Genomic DNA, 14,276 nt, shown 5'->3' with positions numbered 1-14,276 from the left:
TGGTGGCGTGTAAACTGCTTATGTAGAGTAAGTTATGCAGATCCTTTTTCTCGTTTTCAAATATCCACGATTTAAAGCTGAGGAATCGATCCAGAGTGAAGTGAGGCAGCAAGGAGTTGTTCATAACGGCTGCTGCCTGCTGCGGGAGATGTACTGCATCGAAATGCGCTCGAGGACGAAGCTGGGAGGGCATACACGAGACCTCCCTCCCAGCGCGTATGTAGACTGATCAAGGAAATCTACGGCAGCTGTCGGCGAAGCATCCGATTTGAAGATTCAGACTGATGATACCGAGCTGGAGGTAGGTTGGCTTCGGTAAATGTTCATCAGAGATCATGGAAATGATACCAACTAACAAGCGAAATAACCATGGTCCGAGAGCTGAATTGTCCCCATGCGGATAGCCGCTGCGACCAACGTAAGTGCATCTCTTTCTCTATGACTGGCGTCCCTCCTAACAGCTAACTACCACCGATCAATAGATGGATGGCGTTGATCAGGGGGTGAATGTTATAAGAGATGAAACTCTTCCGTCGAACGTATTACACCAATCCATTGCTGCTTCTCCCCCCGCGTTGTAAGTGTCCGTTGTTTGAGAAAACCGCTGCTACGTTGACCCACAACTCGGTGTCGTGATCTTAGATGCTTGATTTGACCTCTCCACCAAGCCTGCATTATCGACTTCCTAGTTATCTCTGTAGTACCCGAGCTAAACAGGAATTATTTTCTCGATACGATTCCGTCCCAGCCGTGATGCCAATGCTGAGCATGAAGGGAACTGTGCGGAATGTTGTGAGGGAGCAGAGATATGGGAACAATTTCGATGATGCTGGAGGTGGTGAAGGGGGGAAGGTAAAGATAGAGTGAGAGATAGCCAGTCAGGAAGTAGTATATGCCAAGATAAAGCTGCCAAGCTCTGCGAATACTTTATTAAACCTCGCCGGTGGGAGATGAGGTCAAGGGCATATGTGTTATGTTTGGGCCCGCAGGCCCTGATCAGCCAAAATCTGCAGCATCTGGGGGCCTTGACCCAGCCAACCAATTAGGGACCACCAGCTTCATATCATTGGCCGTTTTAACAACATCGAGGAATATATGTTCACTATACACGTCAGTACAGTACATGTAGTTACCGGTGGGAGAAAATTACACAGCATATGTACCAAGGGAACCGGAGGATGTGTACAAAGACGGAATGGACTCTTGGATTTTGCATTTGCAGCGACAGCCTGGAATCCTCCGCATTACTTGTGCTTTTTCACCTTACGTGCATAGCAGACAAGTATTCTGGGGGGGGGGGGGGGGGGGGACTCTAGTGTCCATTCGGCTGAGCACACGGCCCGGACCATGTAGTGGTCCCATCTCCTCTTTGCCCAATTCCAGTAGAGAATATCGGTCACTAGAGCTGCATGGCATGATGGACAATGTAGTGCAATTGTTCACAGCAGCTTCCGGTTTGTTAGCGACACCCATACAGATTCAATTGCTCTGATGGCGGCGGTACTAAATTGTATGCAGAATGCCACTTGCATGGATTCGCCAGTACAACAAGGAATGAGCCGAGGATTGGTAATGACAATTGGATCTCACTCACTTGATAGTATCGATAGTGGTAGATATGGAGAGGTGATTAAGCAAGGCGGAAAAATACGTTGAAGCTTGAGGTTAAGAATGACGTTTCTGGAAGTTAAAGGCAGCATCGACAGCGGTCTCAGCTACAAACTCTTCCCAAACTTAAATTTCTTTTCTTTCACACAGATAACATTTTCCAAACTGCGGTCCGAGAATGGCGACGTTTTGCATAATCCGGTGGCATTCCAATCATTGAGAGGAAGGAAGAACCTGTCGTGCACAAAAAACGGAAGTTTGGTCATTTCCGCAATGCCAAGGATAGTTGGAAGTGATGTCAGCCCGCTGCCCGGTTCAACAGCGGGTGATGATGGCCGTGATGCGAATCCTAGACAACGCAGATACTGCCATCTCGAAAGATTCAGATCAGTAGTCTTTGGAGTTTCAAGCTGCTTATGGAAGCTGGCAGCTGAATAGTTATAGTGCAAGTATATACTACGGCCAACTGCATGCGGCATGTTCCAATGCTAATTCTCATCTTTGAGCCAGTTAAAATGCACGTTTTTGCCTATAGCAAGGGATATTATGAGTTGCCTTTAAGCATGCTGATACCCTATTGTCCAATTCAGAACCTGTCCATGGCGGTTGGGTTAAGAATCGTGGCAATGGCCACCTACTACCCCGTATTTCCGAGTAAGGCTTGAGTACCCGGGGTAGCAAGGTAAGGGATGTAGTAGCACAGACCAATTAGCTCAAAGTTATAATTGGATAGGAAAACTCCTTACTGCCAGAGAGCTCAGCTCCATTGGATCCTTATTTCCCCTAGGCGAGGCTCATGAGTTTCAACGTTTGTCACGGGGAAGCTTGTATAAATTCCAATATTAATGTACCATTCAAATAATATCCTTATTAGTTCCACCACTGACTGAGGCGCCGTTTCACTTGGCCATCCAATAACTTGCTATATACTAAACTTGTCCCGGCTGCCCACCAGTGTCCATTGTTTCTTCCCCGTTTCCTTCCTTCAATGACTAAATGAAAATAGACAAATTCATAATGGGTATAAAAGTATTCCAACCGTTCCGTTCCCACCCCGCCCATCCGAACCCCAAAGGAAAAACAAAGTAAAATAGAAGTGAAGAGAACGCAGAAGGGTTATCGGATATGGATCAATGCCCGAAAATACAGTAACCGTCCTCCTTCCTAAACAATTATACAGTAAAAAATAAAAAAGAAATAGTGTACATTACAAATGAAAACCCCTGTCAGATAGTGACAAAGAGAAAACACCACCCAGTGTACAAAAGAATTTAAGGGAACGAATGTTGAGGTATTGTACCAGACATACCTTTCTCACCACATTTCTTGGCGTCACCCAATTCGCCACGAAATTTTAGATGTGCTCGTGGGGGTGATGAATACCCCACGAACATCTCTACCACTCTTTTTCTACCTCTCCAATAAGTCTCTGATGGCCCATTTGTTTTCCATCTTGGTGGCTTCGCCAGTTGAGATCCACCCATCAACCCTCTTGCGCCATCTATCCTCCTCTTCACGTTGTCTTCGGACGAACTCTGGACCAACGTCGAACTCTTCCCCAACAACGAATTCGCCATAACCGCCACTCAACCTCGTTCCGCTTCTGCTACCACCTCCAGCACTGCCTCCACCAAATATCGGACCAATCGCAGAGTCACCTCCATCACCACTGAACCCGTTACTTGTCATGTCATGGTCCATCAGATCATCAAATCCTTCGAAAGGATCGTCATTCTCTTCGTCAGGGTCTTCATCCACCTTGAGCCAAGACATACTCGCAGGATCGAACACCATCCCTCCAACCACTTGAATTCCTAGTTTTGAGCCGCTGTGGTTGACGTTACTGATTAAGGCTGGTCGTGGGGGCGTAGGGATCTTTTCGGTTTCGAATCCTTTGACTTCGTTTTCGTTTCCCTCCCATTTGAAGGTCTTAGAATTATATGTCATGCCATTAACCGCTGCGGCTGCTACAACGTGACAGCATATTAGCCAACTGCATAACACCCAAGAAACCAGAAAATATGACGTATCGCAGATCGACGAGGCAGGGGCACGCAAGATTAAGCGAGAAACAATGATCGGCGGCTGAAACCTCGTGCAAAAAGAAATCGACAAATTCAAGCCTGGTACATATCGGTCTGGTATCAAATGTGATTGTCACAAAAATGCACGTACCTTTAGGTGGGTTGCTGATACTTCCCATGGGTTTGATGAGTTGTGGTTTCAGCTGCGGCTTTCGACGGTTTTTCGGGCTTGCATTTCCACGAGCGGCCACTTGTTGCTTCCATTGGTTTGTTCCCGTGTGGCCGGCGCCGGTATTTGTAATCCCCATCCTTTGCTCTCTGGCGTTTCGTGATGCTATTTTTACAGGAAAAAAAATTAGAATTTAAACTAGGCAGAAATTTGGAGTAGGCGTTCAAACAATAGAAAGGGGGCTCTTACCACTTGTATCCCTGGCAAATCTTGGGACCTCAGCAAAACGGCTCGAGAGATCCCTCGATAGGTCAATCCTTTTTGCTGGGCTCTCCCCATCTTTACCTGCGTCTTTTCCGGATGCACGGGTGATTGGCACGCTTTGTGACTTTGTCGCTTTGGGTGCCCCTCGGCCAACAGGCGTCACTACAAATCGGTTTTCTGCCTTTGCGCTAGTTGGTAGGTCATCGAAAGTCTCCAATTCCGTTCCATCGCCGAAATTTCGTTTTCGTGTGGGCTGCCTTAGAGTTTCAATTGCAGCCGCTTGTCTTCGCAGCGGTTCTGGGGCGATTGTTGGAGTGCCTCTTTTTGTCTTGGACGATGCTATGGATGAGGAAGGGGAGTGATGTGGGGTTCGTTGTTGATGGCGGCTATTGGTACGTCTTTCGGCTGCAATCTTTTCCTTATACTCCAAGGTTTGTTGAGATATTTTCGCCGAGATATGATGGCTTTGCCGCACGGTGCTTCCGGCAGGCAAGAAAGGAGCAGGTTTCCTTTCACCAGGCGTCTTCGATCTTCCAACATCGTTCCTTCCAGTGGCAGTGGACCGCCCCCCTGTGCTTGATGGTGGCCGACCTCCGGTACTGCTTGGTGGACGTCCTACACTATTCCTACTCGCTGGTCTGCCACCACTATTCCTACTCGGTGATCTGACTGTGTTATTTTTCGGAGAGCCGGGGGTAGCCCTTCCGCCGATGTTAGGCATAGACCGTTTCATTCTCAATAGCTGGGCGTTTGTTGTTGTCGGCGCATTATCCTGTTGATTCTTTTCCTTCAATGCCCTTAACGATCCTTTACCACCCATTGACCTTTGTCTTTCATGAAATCTGGTATGTGGAACAGGCGGCGGTGGTGGAATGTTTGCTGGAATACCTTCAGATTTGGCTGACCATCTATCAAGATTACCACTATTACTGGACCATCTATTTCTAGGTTCTGGCCTTTTGTTCGCCAAGGGATTGTGGTTTTCCCGCTCTCTCTCAACCACAGGTTCTAGGCTCGGTATTGGGGGTGCTAGAGTGGGATGTCCGTGGCGTAATCGGTTTCCAGTCACCCCGGATAAAGAAGTCGTAGGCGGTGGCTTATTCGTCGTGAATGTTAAGCTCATGGCTGACCTTCTTACTGGGCTCGATTTCCTCGTTGGCTGCTTGTGTTTGACGTTTCGATTTAGGGTCAGTTTTCTTGTGTCAAATACTTCCCCGTCCCCAATCTCAATGCCTTCAAGGAAGTCCTCTTTTGATTGTTTTGGTCTCGGGGCAGGGGCATCAATCATTTCCGTATCCTCGGAAAAAGTCGCTCGTTTACGCTTCTCGAGAATTTCGTGAAAATCGGGCAAGGGTCCTAGAGGTAGTTCCAACCCATCAAATGGTGCCTCGTCTTCGCTTTCGGCTGTAATGCTGGAAACACTGGCGGAAACAATTGACACACTCCCACTACCCATCCCACCCATCCCACGATCCCTAAGAGTAACCCCAAACCGCGACCCTAAACTGCTTCCCTCTGCCCAATCTTCAAAATCATTATCCACACCATGTACCACCGGACCACGAATGGTTTCCCCAAGTTTGATGTTCAATTGTAAAGGGGCATCCGCAGGAAATTCAAAATCGTTTTCGAAATCTTCATCGACAGAAGGTGACCCTCTTGTAGCGGATTCTGATAGAGGTGGTGTCATTAGGAGAGATGCAGTTGATCTTTGGGGTCGTAATGTGTGCCTGCCAGGTGAAACCTTTAACATCGGGAGATCGTCGCTATCAGCGAAGAAATCCTCATCTTCCGATAGCTCGCGAAACTTGTTTAACTGTGACGATGCATTGATGACTGGCATCAAACTTCCTCTCGCTGGCGAACCTCCCCTTGACCGGGATCCTGCAAGGATCTGCTGTAGTGTATCTGGAAATTCATTACGTTCCTGTCCCCGGATCTTCAAAGCCATTCCCGACATGGGCAATTCCAAATCCTCACCCCAGTCGTCATGCGACGCAATTCGTTTAGATTTTCTCGTTGTTCCTAGCCTTTTTATTGTACCTCCGATCAATGCCGACGATGGAACATTTTCTGGTATAGGGATTCCGGCATTGATAGCAGAAGCGATAGCTGTAGCTGGTGAATCATCCAAAAGAACTTGGCGCTCGTGGTCCCAACCATCAGGTGAGTCGAAATCACAAATGCTAGATTGTATCGACATACGCGATGAGATAGATTCACGACGGTCGCGATTATGGTTATCGATATTCGATCGCATGTTGCTTTTACTCTTCGGGGAAGTAGATGGAGTGCGCGTCAGCTTCAGGTCTAAGTCGGCAAAGTCGGGGTCGTCGTCCCAGCATTCTATTCTGTCGCCGCAGCGACGGAGAGCCTGTGATGTGTCCATGGTGGTCTGTATGTGATGTACGTGTGCGTGTAGTTGTCGCGTCACAGTAAAATCGTTCTTTTAAAAAAAAATGTACGTGTGTAGAGGTGATTCGAGATGCAACTGATTGGTATGATACCCGCCCCAAGAAAATAACTTTTCGTTGTCCTTGCGCTCCGTCTAAGATAGTCTTGTGGTCGTTACGAAGGAAATTCGTTTCAGAGTTGTGTCGTAGTACAAGTCGTAATAAAAAGAAAGGAAAAATGTAGCGATCGAGTAAGATGAGAAGAAAACTGCCTAAAGAAATATGCCCGCGTCAAAAGATTCGTTTCGTTCGTTCGATTATGTATGTAGCTTTCTTATTTTATTTTTTTGGTGGGGTATCGTTTTGTGAGAGAGTGAACAAATGGTTGAAGTAGCTATGTAACTAGTAGCTGAGTGCTGAGTCTTTTTTTGCTTTTTCCTTTTCCTGTATTTTCCCCTTTCCGGGGAGTTTGTTGGGGTTGTGATTTCGAGGGGGCTGCTCTTTGCCTCCACGCTATTCTGTGCAGGAAAATGGCAGCACAATCAAAGCGAGCGCATGCCTGTAGAGGTTAATTGTTACAGCTCTTTCGAAGAGATGACGAGTGCCGAATTTCAATATGTTTGGGGATGAGGATGAATCTAGGAGCAGAGCAGCGGAGGGGGCGATGGGCAGCAAGAATGAGCGTAGGGGTAGACGATGAGATGTTGCAGAGAGAGTGGCGTCGAGAAGGAAAAGAAGGAGGGAGGTTGAACAAAAGGACCGGTCACAGGGGCGGTGCGGTTGTGTTGTGTGTGGATGTTTCTGTTTATTTGTGGAGGGGTCGCGTAAAGAGTTTGTAGATCGTTTCCACTTGCAGGATGTTACTCTAGCCACTTTCCCCTTTGAATTGTTTGAATTTTGAACATTGCGAGGATATCCTGTCCGTGCGTGATGTTCCCGCTCATTGCATGAGGATGTTCTACCTTCTATGATGTAGAGAGGTGTTAGGCCGGGCTGCTTATGGTTAGTTCAGGCAATATCATGGTATATCACTCGTCTGTGTCATCGTCGTTACCACAAGCCAGGATAATCCCTTAGGCAAGGTGCATTGACCTTGCTACAACGGCACTCGGATCAAAATAAAGAGTTTCAGGTAGAACGCTCATCAAACTAGCTACTCTGTGTACGAATATGTGTAGAGGGGACAAATATTATTGCGCTCTCATTAGAAGCTAGTTATGTCCCTGCATCGCTATCAAAAGAGCCTATTAGAAAAAAAATGAACCAAAGACTTTTTGACCACAAAAACGCCATCACAAGAAGATTTCCGAGTTCCCCATGTTACAACGTGCTATTATCTGTCCGAGAGAGAAAAAAAAAAAAAAAGCCAAACCCCGCTCCCAACCTCATGCATGATTTATATCTATCCAAAGTCCTGCATGCCCAGGCTTGAAAAATGACGAGTGCTTTTGCTTCAAGAAACAATGGAAAAGAAACGACTTCTCTGCCATACTGTCTCTTTTGGTGAAAAGACAAAAAAGATATTTTAAAAGAAAGCCTGTAAAAAGCGGTTGCCTCTCACTTTCTTGATCAACAAGCTACAATCCGCCCTCAACCATCAAAGTGAAAAAGCAACCAAGGAACAATGGTAATGAGTCAAAAAGTAAAAAAAGCTAAGCTGAGCTGGATGAATTTCCCCATAAATCTTTAGTGATTCTCGTGGAAAACACTAGCGGTATCCGTACCTGCTATAACGAGGTGCGGCCGCCGGAGGGGTACCCTGTGCTGGCCTGTTGTACATAGGGTTGCAGCAAAGCATGCCAACACGGGAGCCGAACTTGCTTCCACGTAAGGACACCATGTGTTTGCGGATATGGGCAGCGACTTGCTCCTTATGTTGAGGTGAGGCATGTTGAAGGATCCATTGAACGAGGTAGTTTCCATACTGATCACTCGCAACTGATCGGGCATTAGTATAGAAAGATTTGGGTTTTGAAAGGTAACGTACTGTCAATCAAAGGGATACGAGGACGATCTGTACGCCCTTCACAGACGCGATCGAGATATCTCTCTAGAAATTCTGCGCCTCCAATCTTCAAACATTTTTCGACCACTTTGGATGCATATTGGTCCATGCTATATTCCGCAGCATTTTGGATCACTGTATCAACTGCCCTGGTGCGATCTAATGGAGCTCCATGCTCACTTCGCTACAATGTCAGTTATTGAACAGAAAAGAGGGGAAAATAACTTTTTTTTTTTTTTTGGGGGGGGGGGTGATCGTAGATAGGCTGTTTCTATGCAAGTCGAACATACCAAATGTGTTGAATGCACCAGTTTCCAAATTGTCCATGTGCAATAATGTTAATACATTCTAGGACCTCATCGATACAAGGGCGCTTTAATTATTGTCAGTAAGGATACGCATATATATATAAACTGGGCATTTGGTAATTCAGACCTTATCTTCTTCAAGACAATTCTCAAAAATATTTTGAACGACAAGACTTCCGGTTTCTCCCAGAGCTACTTCATGCCACATTCCACGCAACGCCTCATTGACATATTTCATAATCTGTGGAGGAGATTCGGTCCATCGAAGCTCGAACAATTTTTGCCAGACATGGCAGGCATCTATCATAAGTTAGCATTATGCCATATAGGCTTGAGAGTAGAAACTTACATCTATGGATTACTGTCTCGGGAATTCGGCGGAGGAGTTCGGCGACCATCGTGGCCTTAAAATCCTCTGAAACGCAATCAAAAGCCTTTTGGATAACATGGCATCCAAAAGCATCCATACTTAAAGTTAACGTATTTCCACGGATAGCACTAGCAATCCCGTCAATCTGATTCGAGGTGCCGTGTTCGAAACAGCGCTGCACAAGAAAGTTGCCAAAACGATTGATCATCAATGGATAAGCCTGTGCAACGATTGCATCGACTATTGCGTGCTTTTGTTCTGCGGTGCCAATTTTGAGTTTCTGCTGGAGAAAGATAGATGCCTGTTGATCATTGTTGCAAACAATCTTATCTACGATGTACTTCCAGTTACAGTTGACACTTCTCTCAAGAAGCCGTCTGTAATTCAAAGGCTCCATTGTGGAGATATATGTTTGCTGCTGGGGGCTCTGCTGTGACATCTAATTATGAATTAATGGAGACCTCGAAAGGCTTTGCTTGAGGGAAAGAAACTTACTTGAGACTGTGGTCCCCAGATGGCACTGTTATTCCCAGTGGCAGCAGCAAATTCATTACTTGAAGAAGTAGAAAGGGGTGTACCAATGGGGCTTGGGGTGTATGCATTCGATGTGACCTTTTCTCCACCAATCGTTCCATGGTCAAAGCCCGAACGAAATGGTACAGCCTGAGGATTATAAGAAGATCGACGGAACCCGGCAATTGGGGGACCAGCTTGGCTAGTGAAAGAGCGACTGCCATTCCATCCACGGTTGCCGGTAACATAAACATCGTTAGGCTCAAGTGCAGAGACACGGCGAAGAGGATTAGAGTAATGCAGGTCCGATTGACCAGTCAATGGTAGCGCGGGGTTCTGTGACGTAACAGACTTCGAAGAAGCTCCCCAAATATTAGAAGGTCTATTATAAGGTCCATTTGGAAGAGATTGACCTTGGTGGAATTCTTGGTTAATCTCTGCAACTGGCTCTTCATAAGAAGAAGTCCAGATATCCGTTCTATGGACATTTTGACGTGCAGTTTGGCCAAGTTGAGCCTGTGCAAACGCTGTCTGAAGTGCAGCCAGAGTATGTTCAGGGACATCTTCTTCCAATGGAAATTTGCCATCTCTAGATGGGCTTAGAGCTTGATCAAATGTATGATTGGTAATTCTAGTCTGAACAAGTTCTTGATTTAAAGCCGAGATATTGCTCTGAGCGGCCTGCAACTCTGTCTGCAGTCGGTTGAGTTCATGAACGTTTTGATGTTGGGCAGCTGGGCGGTAGCCATAAGTTTCCGAGTTGTCAATTGAAACATCTGGAGAAACGTCATTGGAGAGAGATGAACTCGAGCCACTTGACACCCTGATAGTGTTATTGTAAGACGGAACACCAGGATAGGAGTCCAATGGAGCAGCAGTCCTAACATTGGCAAGTTCCTTCTCTTTGTTATCAAGGGCTGTCCGTTGTTGATCGATCAATCTTTCCTGCTCAGCGAGCTTGGCAAGAAGCATTTGAACCTCTGTGTTGTTGCCCTGGGTGATAGCTTTAGCTTGCTTAGGAGTCCTTGTACGGTCATCCTCCTATCAAACTGTTAGCACATGAAGCCCATACCAGAGTCATCATATAGAGAATAATAAGGATGAACTTACTTCTTCCTCGTGAGCCATAACATTTAAAGCATTAGAGTTTGTCATCTTTGATGAAACCAGAGGCTGCCTCTTGAAGCTGCTGGAAGGTTCTAATTTCGGAGTATTTGTTGCAGACTGGGTAGAAATAAGCAAGTGCCCAAAGAGAAGTAAGATAGAAAGATTGATGGGTCACTCAACTTGTTGGTTACTCCCTGTGGGACTATTGTCGTCTAGAACGTCTTCACAGATCACGAAGTCTGGATGGCCAAGATTGACTGACCGCGAGTTGCACTCAATAGACATAGCAACAAAGGTACCAATGAAAAATTAACAGTTTTCTGCTGTACTACGACTGTAACTTGTGCTTTTATTCCGCCGGAATTTAGATTTGAGATTTGAAGAAACAGATACTTGGTATGAAAGCAAGGAAACTAGTGGTGAACGAGAGACAGAGAAGAAGAAGAGGAGAAGAGGAGACGGACGAGCAGGAGAGAAGATAAGGAGCAGTCGAGGAGATGTGGTGTAAACCGAATAGAAGGAGAAGCTAGGCCTTGGTGACTTGCCACAAATCCCGGAAACCAACAAAAGTGTCCCACTGGCAGGAGCCCCCTAGGCCTTGGATGACGAAACAGTCTTACATGGCTCCAACTGAAGGGGGGTTTTCTATTCCCCAGAAAATGAGCCGACAGGGTAAACTATAAATATACCGCATTGTATATCCGCCATAGGTAATCAAACATCCCCATTGCTTTCGCACCCCCGGCTCCTCCCCATTTCATCTCATTCCCGACAACAATAAAGTTTGGTTGACCAACACCTGTCCTCAACGGCAGCATGCGTGCAGCAGTGCGAAGGCCCATTTCATCCGTACCCCATATGACTAGTGCAAGCTGTTCGTTCGGTAGTGGGTATAGGTATATAATCCCATACCGGGTTCCAGTGGATATCGATGACGACGACCCCGGTCGTCGACGATCACAATAGCCTTTCCAGACTTTGTGATTGGAAAGTTTATATCAATATCTTGTGTCTCAATACTAATGTCATCTGGAAAGTCAAGAAGAATAAGATTCCCATCCCCGATGATCGGCTTCCGCGAGCCGTTGACAATTATTTCCGAGTCTGCTGCGAAATATTGGAAAAGATTTCGTGATATTTCAAGAGCAACATCATAATGATAACTCTCATAGTTATCCTTTTCAGGAAGTAAGATACTGAAACGGGATCCGGATCCCAATACGGTGTCCAAGGCTCCCATTTGTCGGCCACTCCGTTCGCGTAATTTCCAGTTTGGGTCATCAGTTTTCTGAAAGTCCATTCTGTTAAAAACATCCCGTACCTTTTCACTTAGAATTTCCAGGTACTCACAAACCACTCTCCGTCTTCTGACACGGAGAACCAATCATAATCCTTAGAGCTGTGGGTAATGTTTAAATCAAACACGTGATCATCAACTATCACTCGACTCGGTAAGCTAGTTTCGGCTGGCCTCGGCTTTTCAAAGTGCCATCTATGGATGTTGAACGTCTTTAGATTCCAAACTTCACCACGAACTTCTACATCAATGCGACCAATTCTAGATTCCTATTAGTCGAGACTCTAAGAGTTCTATAATATCTTCGGGTATACACACTGGTCTGGAGTCTCCAATTGGTCAACCACGATCCCTCCTCTGGCGGCAGTATCTGCTGGGTTGGCAACCACAACTGAGAATACATCGGGCAAAGCTTGAATCTCGGGCTTTTCGTGAAGATAATACTCAAGGAATGAAGCCAGTCTCCCGTCAGTCATCACACCTTCCCACCTACAGATAAATTAGCACTTTACACCATCCAATTCTAAATTAATATCTTTTCAAATCTAGCCTACCAGTGACCCCGTCCGCGAATCTCCAGATATTCAGTTCCCCAGCCTGATTCACATAGAAGCTGCGACATGCGTCTTGAATGAAAAATAGGAACATTGTCGTCATCTTGACCATGTTGCTGTAGCACAGGAGTGCCGACGATATTTCCAGATAAAAGTTCGTTTCTATAGGTGTTCAAGGACATAAGGATCATAGCCATTTTCCTAGGGTCAACCTCATGCCACATGTGATATGGGACATAGGCTATAGCGGTAATGGTAAGTACTTTTCGAAGATTGCTCACAGAGGGCGACGGCTCACCTGGAATTGACAGATACCCTGATAATGGCGCGGCGGCGATTATCTTATCATTTCTGTGTGTGTCAGTTGTAAATCACTCTGCCTCCAAGTGACAAGTGACTCTACCTGTGTGTAAGCCCATACCAGGCGCCCTGTCCTGCTTCAGTATTAGAATATGCTAACGTTAATACAAAAGTCCCTGGATTGTTAATAGTAACATACCCCCATTGGAATGTCCGGTTATTACCCATTTCTCCAAGTCTACACCTTGTCTTTCCCACCCGACACTTTTCATCCATTGCGGAATTGCATTAACTCCTGCTTCAGCATCCGGAAACCCCCATACGTCTTAAAAGTCACTAGTCAGCATGTACCAGTAGTGGATTCAGGATAAAACTTACGCCAATCATCACCACTCCATGATGTGACACCGCTTGGAATGAGTAGCCAGGAGCAAAGGTCCGGCAGTGCATCATATTGCTCTTTAGACTGAGGATCGTCTGCTTCTACTCCAGCACCATGCAGTGCAAGAAGTACTGGCAAATTATTACTAGCAATTGATGTGCAGCGGGCATTTGGAGAAGGTGGCCGGATAACCGCATATGATACAACCCCAGAAGGATGAAGAAATGTGAATTTCTGCGGGAGATACCAGTGGGGGATCTTATTCAACATCCTAGAAGTTGATATCCATTGATCTTTTGTGCTCCCTTCAACACGATACCGAAACTTCAAGACTAAGACTGTTTGGTCGGGCTGTAATCGTTTTATTTTAAACTTTACCGGCCTCGTTTGACCAGGTGCAAGTTTCAAGGGAAAATCACTATTCATAAATGCAACCTCCGTTATATTCTTTCCGCCTGAGGGTGGCCAAACCGCAGGCCAATATCCAGTAAGTCCTAGAATCATTTCCAGAAGAAAATAAAGATCAAGTAGGGGCTCACATACATCATTACCAGAAAGCTCTAAAATTTCAATCCATTTGCGTGCATCATTTCTTACTGGGATGCTAGCCAATTCTCCAACTAGCTTCCCCTCCACGAGATCTGAAATAATGGTGCTCTCTGGTATAGCTACCAGTATACCCGGAGAAACACTAGCATGCACTTTAAATGAGATTCTTGGAGGCATCATCCCTCCGAAATTCCTGATGTCGTGGGTTACTCTGACATCCAGCCTATGTTTCCCCGGTGCCAGGTGTAGAACTATTGGTGCACGATTATATCCGTAGAAGTCACCACCAAAATAATGTGCATCGTCAACCCAGAGTTCACCTACATTCGATACATGTAGTACAACTGTTATTAGTTTACCTTTAGTTTCGGCATCATCACAAATATCTAACGACCCTCTGGCCCAGGCTTGGAATTGAATCCCGGACCAGCCA

General features: G+C 46.0%; 4 protein-coding genes across 4 annotated transcripts; all 4 read right to left on the bottom strand.

Moving 5' to 3' along the window:
• Window positions 1–1,399: 1,399 nt before the first annotated feature.
• Window positions 1,400–2,087, bottom strand: LAJ45_10259 (uncharacterized protein; the record flags this gene model as incomplete). Its single annotated transcript, XM_046119787.1, has 3 exons — window positions 1,400–1,448; window positions 1,595–1,658; window positions 1,724–2,087. The coding sequence occupies 3 exons, from the start codon at window positions 2,085–2,087 to the stop codon at window positions 1,400–1,402; spliced, it is 477 nt and encodes a 158-aa protein (XP_045967086.1).
• A 931-nt stretch (window positions 2,088–3,018) lies between these two features.
• LAJ45_10258 (uncharacterized protein) lies at window positions 3,019–4,885 on the bottom strand (the record flags this gene model as incomplete). Its single annotated transcript, XM_046119786.1, has 3 exons — window positions 3,019–3,575; window positions 3,784–3,966; window positions 4,051–4,885. The coding sequence occupies 3 exons, from the start codon at window positions 4,883–4,885 to the stop codon at window positions 3,019–3,021; spliced, it is 1,575 nt and encodes a 524-aa protein (XP_045967085.1).
• Window positions 4,886–5,060: 175 nt separating this feature from the next.
• Window positions 5,061–6,454, bottom strand: LAJ45_10257 (uncharacterized protein; the record flags this gene model as incomplete). Its single annotated transcript, XM_046119785.1, has 2 exons — window positions 5,061–5,094; window positions 5,196–6,454. The coding sequence occupies 2 exons, from the start codon at window positions 6,452–6,454 to the stop codon at window positions 5,061–5,063; spliced, it is 1,293 nt and encodes a 430-aa protein (XP_045967084.1).
• A 1,712-nt stretch (window positions 6,455–8,166) lies between these two features.
• On the bottom strand, window positions 8,167–13,564 carry LAJ45_10256 (uncharacterized protein; the record flags this gene model as incomplete). Its single annotated transcript, XM_046119784.1, has 16 exons — window positions 8,167–8,396; window positions 8,446–8,642; window positions 8,754–8,836; window positions 8,899–9,071; window positions 9,121–9,568; window positions 9,637–10,695; window positions 10,765–10,878; window positions 11,451–11,623; window positions 11,674–12,049; window positions 12,112–12,319; window positions 12,377–12,547; window positions 12,613–12,853; window positions 12,911–12,963; window positions 13,016–13,046; window positions 13,112–13,237; window positions 13,291–13,564. 16 exons carry the CDS (start codon window positions 13,562–13,564, stop codon window positions 8,167–8,169), a joined length of 3,957 nt encoding a protein of 1,318 aa, XP_045967083.1.
• Window positions 13,565–14,276: the final 712 nt, after the last annotated feature.

Source organism: Morchella importuna, assembly GCF_003444635.1.
Source record: "Morchella importuna strain M04M26 chromosome Unknown Morimp01GS043, whole genome shotgun sequence".
NCBI classification, from domain to species: domain Eukaryota; kingdom Fungi; phylum Ascomycota; class Pezizomycetes; order Pezizales; family Morchellaceae; genus Morchella; species Morchella importuna.
Note: the sequence above shows the minus strand (reverse complement) of the source record. Positions and strands in the feature narration are given on the sequence as shown.